This window comes from Ranitomeya variabilis, chromosome 5, assembly GCF_051348905.1.
Source record: "Ranitomeya variabilis isolate aRanVar5 chromosome 5, aRanVar5.hap1, whole genome shotgun sequence".
Lineage (NCBI taxonomy): Eukaryota > Metazoa > Chordata > Amphibia > Anura > Dendrobatidae > Ranitomeya > Ranitomeya variabilis.
This window is the reverse complement of record NC_135236.1, coordinates 253,592,887-253,613,135: the sequence shown is the minus strand read 5'-3', so window position 1 is coordinate 253,613,135 and position 20,249 is coordinate 253,592,887. Positions and strand designations below refer to the sequence as shown.

At 46.1% G+C, this 20,249-nt stretch overlaps 1 protein-coding gene across 4 annotated transcripts in view; it reads left to right on the top strand.

Annotated features, from left to right (window-relative positions):
• Positions 1-20,249, top strand: part of SIN3A (SIN3 transcription regulator family member A) — an 86,415-nt gene that overhangs the window by 53,654 nt on the left and 12,512 nt on the right. For all 4 annotated transcript variants that reach the window (XM_077264071.1, XM_077264070.1, XM_077264068.1 and 1 more), the window contains exons 13-17: positions 538-776; positions 910-1,093; positions 2,540-3,122; positions 3,451-3,620; positions 11,047-11,220. In XM_077264071.1, the coding sequence (XP_077120186.1) occupies positions 538-776; positions 910-1,093; positions 2,540-3,122; positions 3,451-3,620; positions 11,047-11,220 (1,350 nt within the window). The remainder of the gene's footprint in view (positions 1-537; positions 777-909; positions 1,094-2,539; positions 3,123-3,450; positions 3,621-11,046; positions 11,221-20,249) is intronic.

Here is a 20,249-nt window from a genome sequence, read left to right as displayed (position 1 = left end):
ATATCACGAAAAAGTCTCAGAATCCCTGGGATATGTTGAAGTATTCTAGAGTTATTGCTACAAAGTGACACCTGACAGATTTGAAACTTTTGGCCTGGCCTTTATTAAAGGGGTCGGCCACTTTCTTTCATTAGTGCCGCTTTCCTCACACACTGACCAGCACTTATTCTTTTTTTAAATTTGTGCGCTTATCTGTTTCTGGCTTACAGTGGCCAACATGATGTTGAAATAATAAAATCAGATGGTACTGGCCATCCTAGGTCCAGCACTTGTTCTTCACTGCTGCAGCCAGTCACTGAACTCGGCGGCTCTGCCTGTGTAGAAGTTACAAGCTGCTGAGCTCAGTGATGGCCTTTTTTTGTTTTGTCTTCTCTCCACCCCTCGTGCAGCTGGGCACTGGTTTACTCCCTAGTATCGGGATATTCCACCGATGTCCTTCTTTCAGTAGTTTGGGTTATCCCTTACGTGTAACCATGTTATTGTTTCTCTAGAGCCATAGACCTGCTCTTACTGATATTTGTGTTTGATTTGCTATAGCTTGATGTTGTGCTGGAGACCAATCTGGCTACCATCCGTGTCCTGGAGGCAATTCAGAAGAAGCTGTCACGATTATCTGCTGAGGATCAGGCAAAGTTTCGTTTGGACAACACTTTAGGGGGAACATCAGAAGTCATCCACCGCAAGGCCCTGCAAAGGATATATGCTGACAAGGCTGCCGACATAATAGATGGCCTGAAGAAAAACCCAGCTGTTGCCGTCCCAATAGTGTTGAAAAGGTTTGTAGTAGTAGATTACATGTCACACAACTATAGATTCTGTGTACTACACGTATTGAGTGTACTATTACGTGCCATACACCTGCTCGTTGCTAATGCATTCGTGTTTAGCTTGTTTTTTTCTGTTATCCAGGTTGAAAATGAAGGAAGAGGAATGGAGGGAAGCCCAGCGAGGCTTCAATAAGATTTGGAGAGAACAGAATGAAAAGTACTACCTGAAATCACTAGACCACCAGGGTATAAACTATAAGCAAATCGACACAAAGGTCCTTCGCTCGAAGAGTCTTCTGAATGAAATTGAGAGCATCTATGATGAGGTTAGTATCCTGTATTCACAGGTACCAAGAGCTGCTACTAGCGGTGGATATTCTGCCTGGTAAGCACAAGCTGGCCTTGTCACCAGGACTGTGGAGCCGGTAAGCAAAACCACCGACTCCTCAATTTCCCTGCCCCCACAGCACTGGTCACTATTGAGCATGTGCATAATGTGCAGCACATATTCATTTCCACTAAAAGCCGAGATCCCTTATAGGACATTTCATAACTTTCCCAAATTATTATGAAAACATTTACATCAGATCCTGCCCTGAACTACTACTACCCAATTTATTATATATTTTCCGAGTCAGCCCATTTTATACCGACTCCAACTGACTCCACCAAAATGAACTCCTACTCTACAGCCCTGGTTGTCACCCTACTAACTAATCTGTGAACTAGGTCTTCTACTTGGATAGACTGCCACAGAACTGACCAATGACTTAAAGGGGTTATTAGTCATCACGTCAGGAGGGGAGTAGGGCTGGTGACGTCACGTGTACAGATGTCTACCAGGGTACGTGCACAGTACCCACTGCTCTAACAATTGGCATGGCTGACTTCTGTGGAGAGGACACCGGCCCCACTCAGCTCTTGATGAAGGTGTGGAGCTGGATTATCCCTTGGATTTCTGTACTCATTAAAAGATATAGACCACAATGGAGGCTTTTTTTTTCTTTTTTTAATATATGTACTTTCTGCCTGGCCAATTTTTGTTCTTTTTATTCCTGCTGCTCACAAAATTATTGCTGTTTTGTTTTTTTGTGTGTGTGTTGTTGATGTGTGTTGTTTTTTTTGTTTTTTTTTCCCTTCAACTTCGCTATATGGTTTCAGAAATGTAGAGGTTTTTTTTCTTTTGTACAAATTTTTATGGTCTTCACCAAGGGAGCAATTCTCAGGGTAGTAAAGCCCTATAGACAGTATAACACAGGAAATATAAAAGGCAAACTGCACATTTTTGGTGAAATACCTTGCAAAAACGAGCTTCAGCCAAAAAACATATGCATTAAAGTAAAAATAAAAAATGCCCTGAACGTGTCTAAACATTTCCATATCCTTGAAGCTTATTTTAGTGCATGTGTCGATAATGTTATCACTATTTCAAAGTGCGAGTTATAGCATTAAACTGTTAAAGAATATCCAAGATTGAGAAAAGATTAAAAATCCACAGCAGATGGCGACTGACCTTCTGCAGATTTAGTATCCACGCTGGGGTCAGTTTCTTGTAGGTTTTTTCCTTCTAATTCGGACAGATGATTGGCAGCGTGTGTGCTACTATGTATTAACATATCTCCAAACAATCTTGTCTGCTTGGTGAATATCAAGTCACCACTGGATTAGGGGTTTTGGCAAGTATATTACATTAAACTTCCTGCATTTTAATTTTGTAACTTTAGTTTTGTGTTTTTTTGGGGTAGACATTAATGTCTGTATGTTTCTCACAGCGACAAGAGCAAGCATCGGAGGACAATTCTGGCGTCCCCACAGGACCTCATCTCTCACTGACTTACGAGGACAAGCAAATTCTGGAGGATGCCGCCTCGCTCATTATCCATCATGTGAAGCGACAGGCTGGTATACAGAAAGAGGACAAGTACAAGATCAAACAAATCATTTACCATTTCATCCCTGATCTGCTCTTCTCCCAGCGAGGGGAGTTGTCTGATGTGGAGGAGGAAGAGGAGGAGGAGACTGCCGAAACAGAAGATGGGGTTACCAAGAAACACAATGGGGTGGTGGGTGCTGGGGCTAGTAGCCCACCAAAAACTAAGTTAATGTTTGCAAACACTGCAGCACAGAAGTTCAGAAGCATGGAGGACACTTACAACCTATTCTATGTTAACAATAACTGGTACATTTTCTTGAGATTGCACCAGATTCTCTGCTCTCGCCTCTTACGCATTTACAACCAAGCCGAAAAACAAGTAGAGGAGGAGGTGAGAGAGAGAGATTGGGAAAGAGAGGTGCTGGGACTAAAGAGAGACAAGAATGACAGTCCTGCCATCCAGCTTCGGCTCAAAGAGCCAAGTAAGTGCAACATACTCTCCCCTCTCCAGGGGCGGGAAATATATACTATCATATATACATTTTTCTTCCTTGCCTTTCATGGTTTTCCCCAACATCCTTCTTGCCATAAGCTCAGGGCTTAGCACGGATTACCTGTAATGTTCCAGTTTCCAAATTGTTACATTAACCATTATATTGTTGTCCGTTTGTTTCATTGTTGGGCTGTGTACAGGTTTGTGGGTGTGTTTTTTTTTTTTTTTTTTCTTTTTTTTCTTTTAAGACCTGTATACGGCTTGTTTTAGTTGCCATATATGCTGCTACTTACATATCTGCTTTCTCTGTGCTGCAGTGGATATAGAGGCTGTGGATTATTATCCGGCATTCCTAGACATGGTCCGTAACCTGCTGGACGGGAATATGGATTCGAATCAGTATGAAGACTCCCTGCGGGAGATGTTCACCATCCATGCCTTTATTGCTTTTACTATGGACAAGCTGATACAGAGCATAGTCAGGCAGGTGAGTTTGTCAGCTCAATACATAGATAAAAGAAGAAAATCTGTTTGCCTTCCAGAGCATTAATGCTTCAATAATTATTCATTCTAGCACACTTTAAGCTAAGGAGCAAGGCTGACGAGTCCTTACCTTTTATATTGGCACTAAAGACAATTTGATTGGATATTCGCGAAGAACACAACGTTTTCCTTTTTTTGGTTCTTTATTTTTTCTTTTAATTTTCATGTACACTCGCATTTATGTGTGTATGTTTAGGAAGGAAACCTTCAGTGAGCAGAAACCACAGTGTGTGCTGTGGTTTGTACAAAGGGAAACTAGGTCTGTTCATCCGGTATGCTTCTGCATTACCGCCACCACTATATATGGCTCTGGACAATGGAATAGATTGCAGCTTTACCCACCAATTTATTTCAATTTCCATTTTTAACTTTAGCTCTTGTACTTTGTCTATTTTTCCAAAAATCATTTAAACTCACTCAAGAATGTGTGTCAGTGTAAAAACAAACATCTGTTGTCTGTCCCATTTGCACAACAGCAGAAGAAATTGGTTCACAATTGGTGTTGCTTCTTAACTGGACAGGTTGATTTCACAGACGTGTGATTGACGTGGAGTCACATTGTGTTGTTTAAGTGTTCCCTGACGATTTTGCAAGTTTTCCACCTACAAAGAATGGAGAGGTCTGTAATTTTTATTGCAGGTACACTTCACCTGTGAGAGACAGAATCTAAAAATAAAAAACAGAAAATCACATCGTATGATTAAATAATACATAATTATTGCATGAAATAAGTTTTTGATAAAAATAGAAAAACAGAATATACATAAATACAGAGGTGAGATGTTTCCTGTAGTTCTCAACCAAGTTTGCACACACTGCAGCAGGGATTTTGGCCCACTCCTCCATACAGATCTTCTATAGATCTTTCAGGTTTTGGGTCTGTCCCTGCGCAACATAGAGTTTCAGCTCACTCCAAAGATTTTCTATTGGATTCAAGTCTGGAGACTGGCTAGGCCACTCCAGGATATTGAAATGCTTCTTACAGAGCCACTCCTTAGTTTCCCTGGCTGTGTGTTTCGGGTCATTGTCATGCTGGAAGCCCCTGCCATGACCCATCTTCAATGCTCTTACTAAGGAAAGGAGGTTGTTGGCCAAATCTCTCAATGCATGACCCAATCCATTCTCCCTTGAATATACCGTATATACTGGAGTATAAGCTGAGATTTTCAACCCATTTTTTGGGGCTGAAAGTCCCCCTTTCAGCTTACACTCAAGTCATACCCAGGGGTCGGCAGGGGAGGGGGAGCGGCAGCTGTCTAATAATACTCACCTGCTCCCGGCGCGGTCCCTGGACGTCCCTGGTTCTCCCGGCGCCGCAGCCTCTTCCTGTACTGAGCGGTCACATGGTATCGCTCATTACAGTAATGAATATGGAACCGACTCCACTCCCATAGGGGTGGAGCCGCATATTCATTACTGTAATGAGCGGTAACGGTGACCACTCAGTACAGGAAGAAGCTGCGGCGCCGGGAGACCGGAGATGCAGGGACCACGCCAGGAGCAGGTGAGTATAATGGGGAGGGGGAGCGCTGCTCGATATTCACCTTCTCCTCGTTCTGGGCGCTGCAGCATCTTCTGCAGTGACGCTCAGGTCAGAGGGCGCGATGACGTGGTTAGTGCGCACCCTCTGCCTGAACGTCAGTGCTGAAGACGGAGCGGCGCCTGGAATGAGGAGAGGTGAATATTGAAAGTGTCGGGGGCCTGAGTGACGAGAGGTGAGTATGTGATTATTTTTTTTTATCGCAGCAACAGCAAATGGGGCAAATAACTCTATGGAGCATCTTATGGGGCCATAATCAACGTTTGTGCAGCACTGTATGGGGCAAATATCTTTATGGAGCATCTTATGGGGCCATAACATTTGTGCAGCACTATATGGGGTATATGTCTCTATGGAGCATTTTATGGGGCCATATTCAACATTTGTGCAGCATTATATGGGGCAAATGTGTCTATGGAGCATCTTCTGGGACCATTATTAACCTTTATGCAGGATTATATGGGGTGTATTTTGTATGGAGCATCTTATGGGGCCCATCATGAACTGTATGGAGCATTATGTGGGGCTCCTGATTCAATATGGATATTCAAAAACACTTAACCTACTGATGTCTCAATTAATTTACTTTTATTGGAATCTATTTTTAATTTTGAAATTTACCAGTAGCTGCTGCATTTCCCACCCTAGGCTTATACTCGAGTCATTAAGTTTTCCCAGTTTTTTGTGGCAAAATTAGGGGTCTCGGCTTATACTCGGATTGGCTTATACTCGAGTATATACGGTAATGCAGTTGTCCAGTCCTCTTTGCAGAAAATCAACCCCAAAGTATGATGATTCCCCCACCATGCTTCACGGTTGGGACTGTGTTCTTAGTGTTTTATTCGTCCTTCTTCTTCCTCCAAACAAGGCGAGTGGAGTTTATATCAAAAAGTTCTATTTTGGTCTCCTCTGACCACATGACCTTCTTCCATGCCTCCTCTGGATCATCCAGATGGTCATTGCCAAACTTTGAAGGGGCCTGAACATGTGCTGGCATGAGCGAGGGGACCTTGCATTCCCTGCAGTATTATAATCCATGATGGCTTACTAGCGGTAATGTTTCAAACTGTTGACCCAGCTCTCTTCAGGTCATTGACCAGGTCCTCCTGTAGAATTCTGGGCTGATTCCTGACTTTTCTCAAAATCATCCTTACCTCACAAGCCGAGATCTTAAATGGAGCCCCAGACTAAGAAACATTGACAGTCATCTTGTGTTTTTTCCATTTTCTAATAATTGTGCCAACAGTTGTTGCCTTCTCACCAAGCTGCTTGTCTATTGTCCTGTAGCCCATCCCAACAATTTTTGTCCCTGAGGTCTCGCTCTTTGGTCTTGGTCATGGTGGAGAGGTTGGAGTGTGATTGTGTGGACAGGTCTATTATACAGGTAATGAGTTCAAACAGGTGCAATTAAGACAGGTAGTGAGTTCAGAGTAGGAGGGCTTCTTAACCCCTTAATAACCGAGCCAATTTTGACCTTAATGACCAAGTCACATTTTACAGTTTTGACCAGACCACTGTCACTTTATGAGGTTATAATTGTGTAACGCTTCACCCCACTGATTCTATGTTGTGGTGTTTTGTTTCTTTCATGACATATGGTCCTTCATGATAGTGGTAACATTTCTTTGATATGACTTGTGTTTCATTAGTGAAAAAAATGGAAATTTGGCAGAAATGTAGAAAATTTAGCAATTTTAATTTTTAAGCCCTTAAATCGGAGAGATATGTCACACAAAATAGTTATTAACCCCTTTCTGCCATTTGACGTACTATCCCGTCGAGGTGACCTGGGACTTAATTCCCAGGGATGGGATAGTATGTCATAGGCGATCGACCGCGCTCATGGGGGGAGCGCGGACGATGGCCGCTGGGTGTCAGCTGATTATTACAGCTGACATCCGGCACTATGTGCCAGGAGCGGTCACGGACCACTCCTGGCACATTAAACCCCGGCACACTGCGATCAAACATGATTGCAGCGTTCTGGCGGCATAGGGAAGCATCGCGCAGAGAGGGGGCTCCCTGCGTGCTTCCCTGAGACCCTCGGAACAACGCGATGCGATTGTGATGACATAAATGAGGTATTGCTGTAATCGTACTATCCCGAAGAATAAAACTGCTTTATCAATTTCACCAAACGCGGAACGGTATAAACGCCCTCCCCCTGAAAAAAAAAAAAAGAAATTCATGAATAGCTGGTTTTTGGTCATTCTGCCTCACAAAAATCGGAATAAAAAGCAATCAAAAAATATCACGTGCCCGAAAATGATACCAATACAAACGTCAACTCGTCCCACAAAAAACAAGACATTACATGACTCTGTGGATCAAAATATGGAAAAACTATAGCTCTCAAAATGTGGAGACGCAAAAACTATTTTTTGCAATAAAAAGCGTCTTTTAGTGTTTGACATCGGCCAATCATAAAAATACGCTTAAAAAACACCGCTATAAATAGTAAATCAAACCCCCCTTCATCACCCCCTTAGTTAGGGAAAAATAATAAAATTAAAAAAAGTATTTATTTCCATTTTCCCATTAGGGTTGGGGCTAAAGTTAAGGTTAGGGCTACAGTTAGGGTTAGGGCTACAGTTAGGGTTAGGGTTAGGGTTGCGGCTAAAGTTAGGGTTTGGATTACATTTACGGTTGGGATTACAGTTGGGATTAGGGTTAGGGATATGGTTGGGATTAGGGTTAGGGGTGTGGTTAGGGTTATGGTTAGGGTTGGGATTAGGGTTAGTGGTGTGTTCGGGTTAGGGTTGGAGTTAGAATTGGGGGGTTTCCACTGTTTAGGCACATCAGGGGCTCTCAAAATGCGACATGGCGTCCTATCTCAATTCCAGTCAATTTTGTTTTGAAAAGTCAAACGGCACGCTTTCCCTTCCGAGCTCTTCCATGCACCCAAACAGTGGTTTACCTCCACATATGGGGTATCGGCGTACTCATGACAAATTGCACAACAGCTTTTGGGGTCCAATTTCTTCTGTTACCCTTGGGAAAATAAAAAATTGAGGGCGAAAAGATCATTTTTGTGAAAAAATATTTTTTTATTTTTACGGCTCTACATTATAAAATTCTGTGAAGCACTTGGTGGGTCAGAGTGCTTACCACACATCTAGATAAGTTCCTTACGGATCTACTTTCCAAAATGGTGTCACTTGTGGGGGGGTTTCAATGTTTAGGCACATCAGGGGCTCTCCAAACGCAACGTGGCTTCCCATCTCAATTCCAGTCAATTTTGCATTGAAAAGTCAAACGGTGCTCCTTCCCTTCTGAGCCCTGCCATGCGCCCAAACAGTGGTTTACCCCCACATATGGGGTATCGGCGTACTCAGGACAAATTGTACAACAACTTTTGGGGTCCAATTTCTCCTGTTACCCTTGGTAAACTAAAACAAATTGTAGCTGAAGTAAATTTTTAGTGAAAAAAAAAAAAAGTTAAATGTTCGTTTTTGTTGGTTTTTTTTGTGAAAAAAAAAAAAAGTTAAATGTTCATATTTTTTTTTTTAAGCATTCCAAAAATTCCTGTGAAACACCTAAAGGGTTAATAAACTTCTTGAATGTGGTTTTGAGCACCTTGAGGGGTGCAGTTTTTAGAATGTCACACTTGGGTATTTTCTATCATATAGACCCCTCAAAATGACTTCAAATGTGATGTGGTCCCTAAAAAAAATGGTGTTGTAAAAATGAGAAATTGCTGGTCAACTTCTAACCCTTATAACTCCCTAACAAAAAAAATGTGGGTTCCAAAATTGTCCTGATGTAAAGTAGACATGTGGGAAATGTTACAATATGTCCCGAGAAAACAATGTCAGAATCACCGGGATCCGTTGAAACGTTCCAGAGTTATTACCTCGTAAAGGGACAGTGGTCAGAATTGTAAAAATTGGTCCAGTCATTAACGTGCAAACCACCCTTGGGGGTTAAGGGGTTAAAAGACATTTCCCACATATCTACTTTACATCAGCACAATTTTTGAAACAGTTTTTTTTTGTAGGAAATTAGGGTTAAAAGTTGATGAGCGATTTATTAACCCTTCAGTTGCTTCACAGGAACTGAAGCAATGTGGAAGGAAAAAATTAACATTTAATTTTTTTCACAACAAATTTACTTTAGACCCAAACTTTTTTTATTTTCACCAGGGTAAAAGGATAAAGTGGACTCCAAAATTTGTAGTGCAATTTATCCTGAGCATGCCAATACCTTATTTGTGGGGGGGAAAATCTGCATAATATCTCTCTCCACTGACATATATCTCCTCAGAAGAAAGAGAAAACATTGCAACATCAGGCACACTTTTTTTTGTGACCTCCATTATTCACTAAATAAAGGCGATCAGGGACCAGACCATCCGGCTCTTATCATGTTCTCCGGGGCCTCAGCTATTCCGACTCTGGGGGAACTACAGCCTTATTCCATTTTAAAATGACACTGAGTGAATAAGTACATTTAGCGCCTGCCGTTTTTAATGCGTACCAGCGGTTGTTAAGTGGTTAAAGGAAAAAATGAAACAAACCCCCCCCCCCCCCTAAAATGTAACTTTTAGGAAGGGAGAGTTCACTGCACCCCCCCTAGTTTATCTTTTTTATTATTGATAAGACTGTGTTGTTCTGATTGTTCTGATTATCTTGATCCTGACTTATGGGTAATTTTACCTTAATTGAATAAAAGGTGCATTTTTTTGTAGTCATGAGCGAATATACTCGTTACTCGAGATTTCCTGAGCACGCTCGGGGGTCCTCCGAGTATTTTTTAGTGCTCGGAGATTTAGTTTTTCTGGCCGCAGCTGAATGATTTACATCTGTTAGCCAGCATAAGTACATGTGGGGGTTGCCTGGTTGCTAGGGAATCCCCACATGTACTTATGCTGGCTAACAGAGGTAAATCATTCAGCTGCGGCAATAAAGACTAAATCTCCGAGCACTAACAAATACTCTGAGGACCCCCGAGCATGCTCGAGAAATCTCGAGTAACGAGTATATTTGCGCATCACTAGTTTTTTTTGTTGGGTTGTTTTTTTCCCTTCGGTTGAGAATTTTGATATATACTCTGGTTCTCATACTAATTGGTTCAATCGGGGTTAAAGAAAAACTTACAGGTCTGTGAGAGCCAGAATTCTTGCGGCTTTGTAGGTGATCAAATATTTATTTCTTGTAATTAAATGCAATTTAACTATTTAAAAATCATACAATGTGATTTCTGTTTTTTATTTTTAGATTCTGTCTCTGACAGGTGAAGTGTACCAATGATAAAAGTTAGAGACCTCTCCATGTTTTATAGATGGAAAAATTACAAAATCGGCAGTGTATCAAATACTTACTTCCATTTTCACTAAATACTTATTTTCGGGGAAGCATAAAATGGGCCGACTCCTAAAATATATAATACATTGGGTGCAGTAGTACAATGCAGCATGTGCTGTAAATGTTTCCATAAGAATTTGGGAAAGTTATAAAACGTCCAATAAATGTCTGTTCCGTTCCTGATCTAAGGATCTCGGCTTTTAGTGGAGATGAATCTGTGCTGCACTTTATGCACATGCTCAGTAGTGACCAGTGCTGTGGGGGTCAGGAGTCATGGAGTCAGAGGTTTTGCTTACCGACTCCACAGCCCTGGTTGCATAGGTGTCAACCTCTGGTACATAGAAGAGCATATCCAATTTCAAAGTTCTCATTATTGGCCCATATCAACAAGTGGCAACGTTTCAGCTCAAGAGCAAGTGGACCTTTGTCGAGCTTGATGTGAGGTGTACGTAGGGATTCATGTTCTGCCAATCTAGCTTTTCACTGTAGTTTCAAACTTTTTACTTTTTTCCCTTTTACATCTGTAGCTCCAGCACATAGTCAGTGATGAAATCTGTGTGCAAGTCACTGATCTCTACCTCTCCGAGAGTAGCTGCAATGCTACAGGGGGTCTTCTGGCTACCCAAACATCCCGCACCTTGGGTGAAGCCAACTACCAGCGAAAAGCTGAGCAGCTAATGGCTGACGAGAACTGTTTCAAGGTGAGTCGCTTGTACCCCTGTCGTTAACTCGCAGGTCCCTGACCGAGCTCTTGCTTTGATTAAATACTACGAAGCGTGTGGACAAGTAATGGCTTTCAGTGTTGGGAATGACTGTTCAATTTGTACAATAAGCTGATGGTAAAAGCACAAAAAAAGAGTAAAATAATGTTAGAAATATTGTCATTGTGTGTGTCTTTAATGAGCAGTACCTTGCTATTATATTTAAAGGGGTTGTGCTGTTAAATGAGTTATGAGCTGTTCACAAGATAGGTAATTTGTGATGAGCAAACGAGCTCACATAAGGTGTTATCAGAACATGCTCGAGTGCTAACCGAGTGTCTTCAGCGTGCTCAAATATGTTCGAGTCCCCGCGCCTGCATGACTCACAACTATTCGACAGCCACAACACATGCAGGGATTGTTTAAAGGGAATCTGTCACCCCATTTTAGGCCTATAAGCTGCGGCCACCGCCATCAGGGGCTTATCTACAGCATTCTGTACAGCAAGTTAGATCCTGTGCAGGCGTACTTTGTTGAGGGCAGAGCAAAGTACTGAAGTGCGCAGGCGCCGGGCCTCTCTGACCTTTCCTGGCGTCTGCGCACTGCAGTACTTTGCTCTGCCCTCAACAAAGTACGCCTGCACAGGAGCCGCGACAGGAAGCAAAGAGGACGTCATCGTATGAAAATGGGAGGCGCCGGACCGCGATGCCCACCGGAATGCACTGGGACCGCCCCTGGGTGAGTATAATATAACATGTTACTCTGTCGCCTCATTGGGGGACACAGGACCATGGGTGTTATGCTGCTGTCCACTAGGAGGCGACACTATGCATAATCTGAAAAAGATTAACTGTGGCTCCTCCTGTGCAGTATACACCCCTGGACGGCATCCGCCTTCTCCAGTTTTTGCTTAGTGTCGCAAAGGAGGCACACCTAAGATTTTTACTCCGTTTTTACTCCGTTTCCCGTTTTCCGATGGGATTACAGATGAAGAAAAGAGGGTCTCCTGTGAGACTCCCGGCATGGCTCCTTCCTCGGCCCCCTATTATGGGGTGCCCAGTTGAAGTTGAGATGGCTATTCCCCATGCTGCTCCTTCCCCAACCTCTCGGGTGTTGGTTCGAAGTCGAGACCCCCCTCCTTCCCCAATTCCTTTTGGTCTCTGGGTTGAGGTCGAGGCGAGGATAAAGGCCCCTGAAGGTGTGACAAAAGCACCCTCCCTATCCCCCTCTGGGGGTATTAGGTTGAGACACCTCAGGTAGGGCCTGTACAGGCAGCATCCTACAGCTCCCAGCAATGGGCCAGCATACTGCGCCTGCATCCAGGGACCCCAGCCCAGCTGCGGGCTCCTGTTGGGGCCGGGGGGAGTGCAGGCAGGCATGGCACATACAGACACAGGGCTCCCTGCGTCCCTGTCTCTGTGGCAGCACCAGCTCTATACTGCCTCAGGGGGACCCCAGCCGGGCTCCCCCTTCCGCTTATAGCCCCACCGCCATCCTGCCTTCAAATCCGGAGGGGTCCGGTTCAGATCCGACCCCCTCCCGGACTTTCGCGCCGGCCTGGAGCCCTTCTGGGCCTCAGGCATCTAATTTAGGCCCCGGCTTCGGCCTAGCTGAAGCAGCAGCCTCCTCTCCGCCCCCCGGCCCGCCCCCCGGATGACAAATATGACACTCTACAGTGTCATACAAGGGGCGGATCGAGACAGAAAGGGCGGGTTTTTTATAGCCTTGCCGCCTTTTTCCAGCTCTCCGCCCCCTTCTCCTCCTCTCTCCTCTGTCTCTGCAGCCATTTTCGGCTGCAGATTAACCCTGCATCTCCCGGTCTGCAGGACCAGGACCAGGCAGCCAGTCTCCGGGGGGCACAGGACTGTGGATTTTCGGCGCTGGACCTAGGGGTACACTGGTGGGTTAAGATCACAGCTGGGTTATCTTTACTCAGCTGTGAATCCATATTACCTATAAGGCTCCCCTGTAGGTTCTCTACCCCTGTAAGGTCCATCTGCTGGCAGCACTTCTGCACTCTGTGCACTATGCCGGGCTCAAGGTCTAAGAGAACCAGGCAGAACTGCTATTATGCATTCTGCACAGCCTGCGGGACCGCTCTCCCCAGTAGCAGCACGTACCCGCATTGTCAGAACTGTATACAAACTACTGTGTCACACAAGAAGCCCCTGCCAATGCCTCGGTGTCTAATGCCACACCGGAATGGGCTACTCAGATATCGCAATCTATGACGCAGTCTATAGATAACTGACTTCCACATTGCTTCAGGCTCTGCAGGGTCATGCCCCGGCTATGACCGTTACCCCGCAAAGGGAGAGCTTGACTCAGGAACAAGATGACCCTGGCACATCCACGTCTAGGTCACGACGCAAGCGGATCCATACATCAAGTCCATCTGCGTCATCCCATAGCACACGGTCATCCCCCTCTAGGGAGAGACACCGTTGCTCCAGGTCATCTAGACCGTCCCATTCCAGGGACAGACAATGCAGATCTCCGCAATCACCAACCGGAGAAGGTCTCCTCCCCAGCTCACCTAGCAGGGGACGCCTCAGTGATACACAGGATTCGGAAGGCATCTGCGTCTCTGACTCAGACAGAGAAACGGAGGGGTCCCTGATCCCAATCCCTCCTAGCAATACAGCGCTAGTTGAGGACATAATATCGTCCATCCATCGGGTGCTGGTCATTTCTGATCCGCCATCAGAGGCCCCGGAACATCAGACTTCCTTTGAAGGACCTCTGAAGCCGCTTAAGGTTTTCTCTAACCACCAGAGTTTAAGGCGATCCTTAAAAAACAGCTCTCACAGCCTGAGAAAAAATTCGCTAATCGCAAATATCTGGAGGCGAGGTGCCCCTTCCCACAGAAGGACACCAAGGAATGGACAGATCCACCTGAAGTGGATCCCCCAGTCTCTAGGCTGGCAGCACAGACCCTCCTTACACCGCCAGATAGCTCAACCCTCAGGGACGCAGCAGACTGGCAGGTAGAACGCATGGCTCGTTCAATTTTCAAGGCAGCAAGGGCATCCATGGCTCCTGCGTTCGCTTCAGCTTGGGCTGCCAAGGCCATCCTGGCCTGGGCAAAGAATCTACAAGCCTTCCAAGCATCCGCTCCTCAACTGTCGGACCAAGCGGTTCAATTGCAGTTGTAGCAGATTACATGCTCCATGCAGCTCTGGTTTCAGCAAGGGGAGTCGCGGGGATAGCATCAAACCCCATCAGGCGTATCCTCTGGCTGCGGGAATGGAAAGCGGACGCAGCCTCAAAGAAGTCCCTCACGCACCTCCCCTACCTCAGTGGGAGACTTTTCGGTGAACAGTTGGATACTCTGAGATCCAACGCCACAGGGGGTAAGAGTACTTCTCTTCCCCAACTGAAACCTAAACGCACTTACCAGAAGCGTAACCAAACTCGATTCCGATCCTTTCGGAATTCCTCCGGCTGGTCCGTCTCACGTCCAGTACAAAATCGTAATCGTTCCCCACGCAGGGACAACTCACGATCGACGCAAAGGTCGGACAAGACCTGGCAGTCAAAAGCAGGCCAGTCTAAGCCCAGAGGAGGAAAATCTCAGACTTTCTCTTCCTCATGACTCACGGACTCCGGAAGACACCACACCGGTAGGCGGCCGACTTTTGCTCTTTCATCAAGTATGGCTGCCTATTACAGAAGACAGGTGGGTCATGGAACTAGTGTCTTCCGGATACAAAATAGACTTCACCTCCAACCCACCGGACAGGTTCTTCCTCTCTGTCCCCCCAAAACCGCCAGCCAAGGCTCGAGCCTACCACCAAGCGGTCTCCTCGCTTTATTAATCAGGAGTCATAGTACCGGTACCCACGACCGACCGCTTCCGAGGGCTCTACTCCAATCTGTTCGTAGTTCCCAAGAAAGGAGGCAGCGTACGGCCCATACTAGACCTAAAACAGCTCAACAAATATGTACGGGTCCGTCACTTCCGCATGGAGTCCCTTCGGTCCATCACTGCGTCCATGGAGAAGGGAGAATATCTCGCCTCCATAGACATACAAGACGCATACCTGCATATATCCATTGCACCTGCCCATCAGAGGTTTCTCAGGTTTGCAATAGGCCAGGACCACTACCAATTCGTGTCTCTCCCCTTTGGACTCGCCACGGCTCCCAGAGTGTCACCAAGGTCATGGCAACAACCATGGACGTCCTGCATTCCAGAGGCATAGTAGTCGTTCCATACCTGGACGATCTACTCATCAAGGCTCCCACCTTCAAGGTTTGCGAGCTCAGCGTCTCAATCACAACCGATACTCTCTGTTGTATGGGCTGGTTAATCAACCTACAAAGTCATCACCAACTCCGAGTCAGTCCCTGACCTTCCTGGGAATGTTATTCAACACTTCCAGGGGTCTAGTGCTCCTTCCCAAGGACAAGGCACTGGCCCTCCGACTAGCAGATGAAGAAAAGAGGGTCTCTTGTGAGACTCCCGGCATGGCTCCTTCCTCGGCCCCCTATTATGGGGTGCCCAGTTGAAGTTGAGATGGCTATTCCCCATGCTGCTCCTTCCCCAGTCCCTCGGGTGCTGGTTCGAAGTCGAGACTCCCTTCCCCAATTCCTTTTGGTTTCTGGGTTGAGGTCGAGGCGAGGATAAAGGCCCCTGAAGGTGACAATAGCACCTTCCCTTTCCCTCTCTGGGGGTATAGGTTGAGACACCTCAGGTAGGGCCTGTACAGGCAGCATCCTACACCTCCAAGCAATAGGCCAGCACACTGCGCCTGCATCCAGGGACCCCGGCTCAGCTGGGGGCTCCTGATGGGCAAGTGGTCCTCAGCGGAAGCGTCCATGCCCATCAACATCCTGAAAATTCGTGCCATCCTTCTGGCATTGAGGGCTTTCCATCACTTACTGGCAGCCTCTTACATCAGGATACAGTCGGACAATACCACGACTGTGGCATATGTGACTCATCAAGGGGGGACCCGCAGTACCCAAGCGACGCGGGAAGTGTCATATGTCCTCCGCTGGGCGGAGGACACAGGGTCGGTCCTTCGGCGGTCCACGTTCGGGTGTGGACAACTGGGAAGCAGACTTCCTCAGCCGACAAGGAATAGACTCGGGAGAGTGGTCTCTCCATCCCAAAATTTTTCATCAGATCTGTCTCCGCTGGGGGACCCCGGATGTGGACCTAATGGCATCCCATTTCAATGCCAAGGTCTCCAACTTCATTGCCTGAACTCACGATCCGCGGTCGCTCGGAGCAGTCGCTCTGGTTCAGGACTGGACTCAGTTCCAGCTTCTGTATATTTTTTCCACCTCTCCCCCTGATATCCAGAGGGTGAGGAAGATCAAACAAGAGGGAGTTTCAACTATCCTCATTGCACCGGACTGGCCCAGACGCACATGGTACGCCGACATCGTACAACTCACAGCAGACGCCCCCTGGCGTCTCCCCGACCGCCACGATCTTCTATCACAAGAGCCGTTCTACCACCAGAACTCAAGGGCTCTCAACTTGATGGCGTGGCCCTTGAGACCTGGGTTCTAACCCAGGCAGGGTTCTCGACAGAGGTCGTTGCAACCATGATCAGAGCACGGAAATCAGCCACTGCCAAGATGTATTACCGTACCTGGAAAGTTTTCTTTACCTGGTGCGAATCTCGTGGCTAGGTTCCACTCCCTTATTCCCTACCCAAAGCTCTTGGTTTTCTCCAAGCGGGTCTGGAAGCCAGTCTGTCATTGGGCTCGCCTAAAGCCAGGTGTCAGCCCTCTCAGTGCTTTTTCCAAAAGCGCATTGCTACCAAGCCGCAAGTAAGGCCTTTTCCTTCAGGGGGTTCCCCGATTGGTTCCCCCCTACAGACGACCACTAGAAACGTGGGACCTCATCCTGGTCCTGACAGCATTGCAGGAACCACCCTTCGAACCCCTTAAGGAGGTCCCGCTCCGCCTTCTTTCCCAGAAGGTGTTTTTTTTTTCCTGGTGGCACTCACCTCGCTACGCAAGGTGTCTGAACCGACAGCACTCTCATGCAGACGGCCTTTCCTGGCTTGTCACCAGGCCAAGGTAGTTCTTCGTACGGTCCCATCCTTCCTTCCGAAGGTTGTGTCAGACTTCCACCTCCATGAGGAAATTTCACTACCATCCCTTTGTCCGGTTCCGGTTCATAGAGTGGAGAAGGCTCTGCATACGCTTGACCTTGTCAGGCCTTTGCGTATATACGTGTCTAGGACTGCGTCCTTCCGGAGGTCTGATTCTCCTTTCCTCCTTCTGGAAGGCGGCCACAAGGGTAGGCCAGCTTCCAAAAGCTACTCTTGCCAGGTGGATCAAATCCACCATACAAGAGGTGTACCGCCTTAAGAATCTTCCTCTTCCAGCCGGTATTACGGTACACTCTACACGGGCGGTAGAGGCCTCCTGGGCCATTCGGCACCAGGCTTCGGCACAACAAGTGTGTAAAGCGGCCACTTGGACTAGCTTACACACATTTACTAAACACTACAGGGTTCATACCCAGTCCTCAGCGAGCCTGGGTAGATGTGTCCTGCAGGCGACGGTGCCCTAAGTGTACGGGCCTGTCTGCACAATATTCGTCCATTGCTTCCCACCCAGGGACTGCTTTAGGACGTCCCATGGTCCTGTGTCCCCCAATGAGGCGACAGAGTAAAGGAGATTTTTGTGTACTCACCGTAAAATCTCTTTCTCTTAGCCTCTAATTGGGGGACACAGCTCCCACCCTGTTGCCCTTTCCGGGCTGTTGTAACTGTTGAGTTCTCATATTGTTTCTTGAGCTCGTACATAGTTGCCTTCTTACAGGCATAATTATGTTATTCATGTTACGTTCCTCCTACTGCTTTGGCACAAAACTGGAGAAGGCTGATGCCGTCCAGGGGTGTATACTGCACAGGAGGAGCCACAGTTAATCTTTTTCAGATTATGCATAGTGTCGCCTCCTAGTGGACAGCAGCATAACACCCATGGTCCTGTGTTCCCCAATTAGAGGCTAAGAGAAAGAGATTTTACGGTGAGTACACAAAAATCTCCTTTTTTCTTCTCTTTCAAGATACATTGGGGCTTATCTACAGCATTACAGAATGCAGTAGATAAGCCCCTGATGGCGGTGGCCTTAGCTTATAGGCCTAAAATGGGGTGACAGATTTCCTGTAACAGAATAGGCAATCTAATCCCTGTGTGTGTTGTGGCTGCCGAACAGCTGTGAGAAATGCAGGCACGGGGACTCGAACATATTTGAGCACGCGGAAGACACTTGGATAACACCTTATCGGAGCACGTTGGCTCATCACTAGTGATGAGTTTTGGTTCCCCATTGAGGATTAGAAAAAATCTCAATCTGTCGATTTGTGCAAAACTCTGTAGTGGAACACTCGCTAAGGCTACTTTCACACTAGCGTCGGCACGGGGCCGTCGCTATGCGTCGGCCTGACATGCCGACGCCCGTTGTGAAAATAATGTCCGACGTGGGCAGCGGAAGCAGTTTTACAACGCTTCCGCTGCCCATTGTGAAGTCCGGGGAGGAGTGGGCGGAGTTTAGGCCGCGCATGCGCGGTTGGAAATGGCGGTCCCAACGCACGAAAAAACGTTACATGTAACTTTTTTTGTGCCGACGCTTGCGACGTATGGACATACGTCGCAATGCGCCGCTAATGTAAGTATATGGGCAAAAAAATGCATCCTGCGGCCATGTTTGCAGGATGCGTTTTTTGCCACAGCGGCGCATTGCGACGTATTCCAAACGACGCTAGTGTGAAAGTAGCCTAATCATCAAGTCCATCACCTATGCTCTGGAGAAGTGATTACTTGCGTTAACTAGACAATTTTTTTTTTATGTCTATCCGAAAAGAGGTAGTTAGCAATATGAAATGTATAAGAATGCCTTTGTCGTGCCGCACATCAGGTTTCTTCAGTAGAATGCCAGGTTAGTTGAACAAGAATAATCTGAATAACTTGGCATAAAATACATTAAAGCATAACTGTCGTTTTAATTGCGATTTCAGAAATCAATAGTACACATGAACATCAGCAACTTTGTAATATATCTTCTCAGAGAAATCTGCTTCTTTCTCTGCAAATTATCTCAATTCTTGGGTAAAATCATTATTCGGTGAAAACAGACTTTCCCATTAATGGTAGTTGGTGCTCATAAAGTTCGATAAAACATTTCTAACTGTGAATTCAGGAGCACTTGTAGTAGCATGTCTGTCTGCCTCCAGCTCCTTCTCCAATGACAAGGGTGCTTTTAAAATTCTATGTCAGTAACACGAGAATCTGTCTTCACTGAATACTGATTTCACCCAGAAGCGTGATAGATCCATAAAGGATATGTATTCTCTCTATTACAAAGTGGTTGTTCTTTTCATGTGTATTGTTGGTTTAGGAAATGTAAACTAACGCAATGGTTTCTCTTTAACATCTGTCTAGTACAGTAGCAGGTCCCAATAGTGTCATATACCGATCTGTCCATATTGTCACAACATCCTGGGAAAGTTAGTGGTTGTAATCCTGCATAATGGCTGTTCAGAGAAAGAAAAGAAGTTTCCGTCTAGTAGCCTTAAAGGGGTTTTCCCAAACAAAGCTAATTTTAATTAACATTTTAATCACTAGATGTTGGAATAATAATAATTTCCACAATTGGATGTGTTTAAATAAAATGTTCCTGTGCTGAGATAATCTTATAAATGTGCCCCTGCTGTGTACTGTGTAATGTCTGTGTCTGACCGTGCAGGGACATGGTCTGATCATACCACAGCTCCTGGGCAGTGGAGGAAGCAAAAGAGTATACAGACATGACAGCATGGGATCACAGCTGATCTTTCTGTGATGTAAAACATTGCTTAAAAACGGGCAGGAAAATGTTTTACCTAACAATAATTTGCGAACCCCTGCTGTCCTGTCTGTATACTCTTTAGCTTCATCCCCTCCGTTCAAGGAGTAGAATAACAATTACTAATGAACCCTTTAATAGTGTGCCACCGGAGCCACAACATGAATGATGGCTAACATCCAGTTGGTTTCCGACATGATGTCCGGGGTTTTGA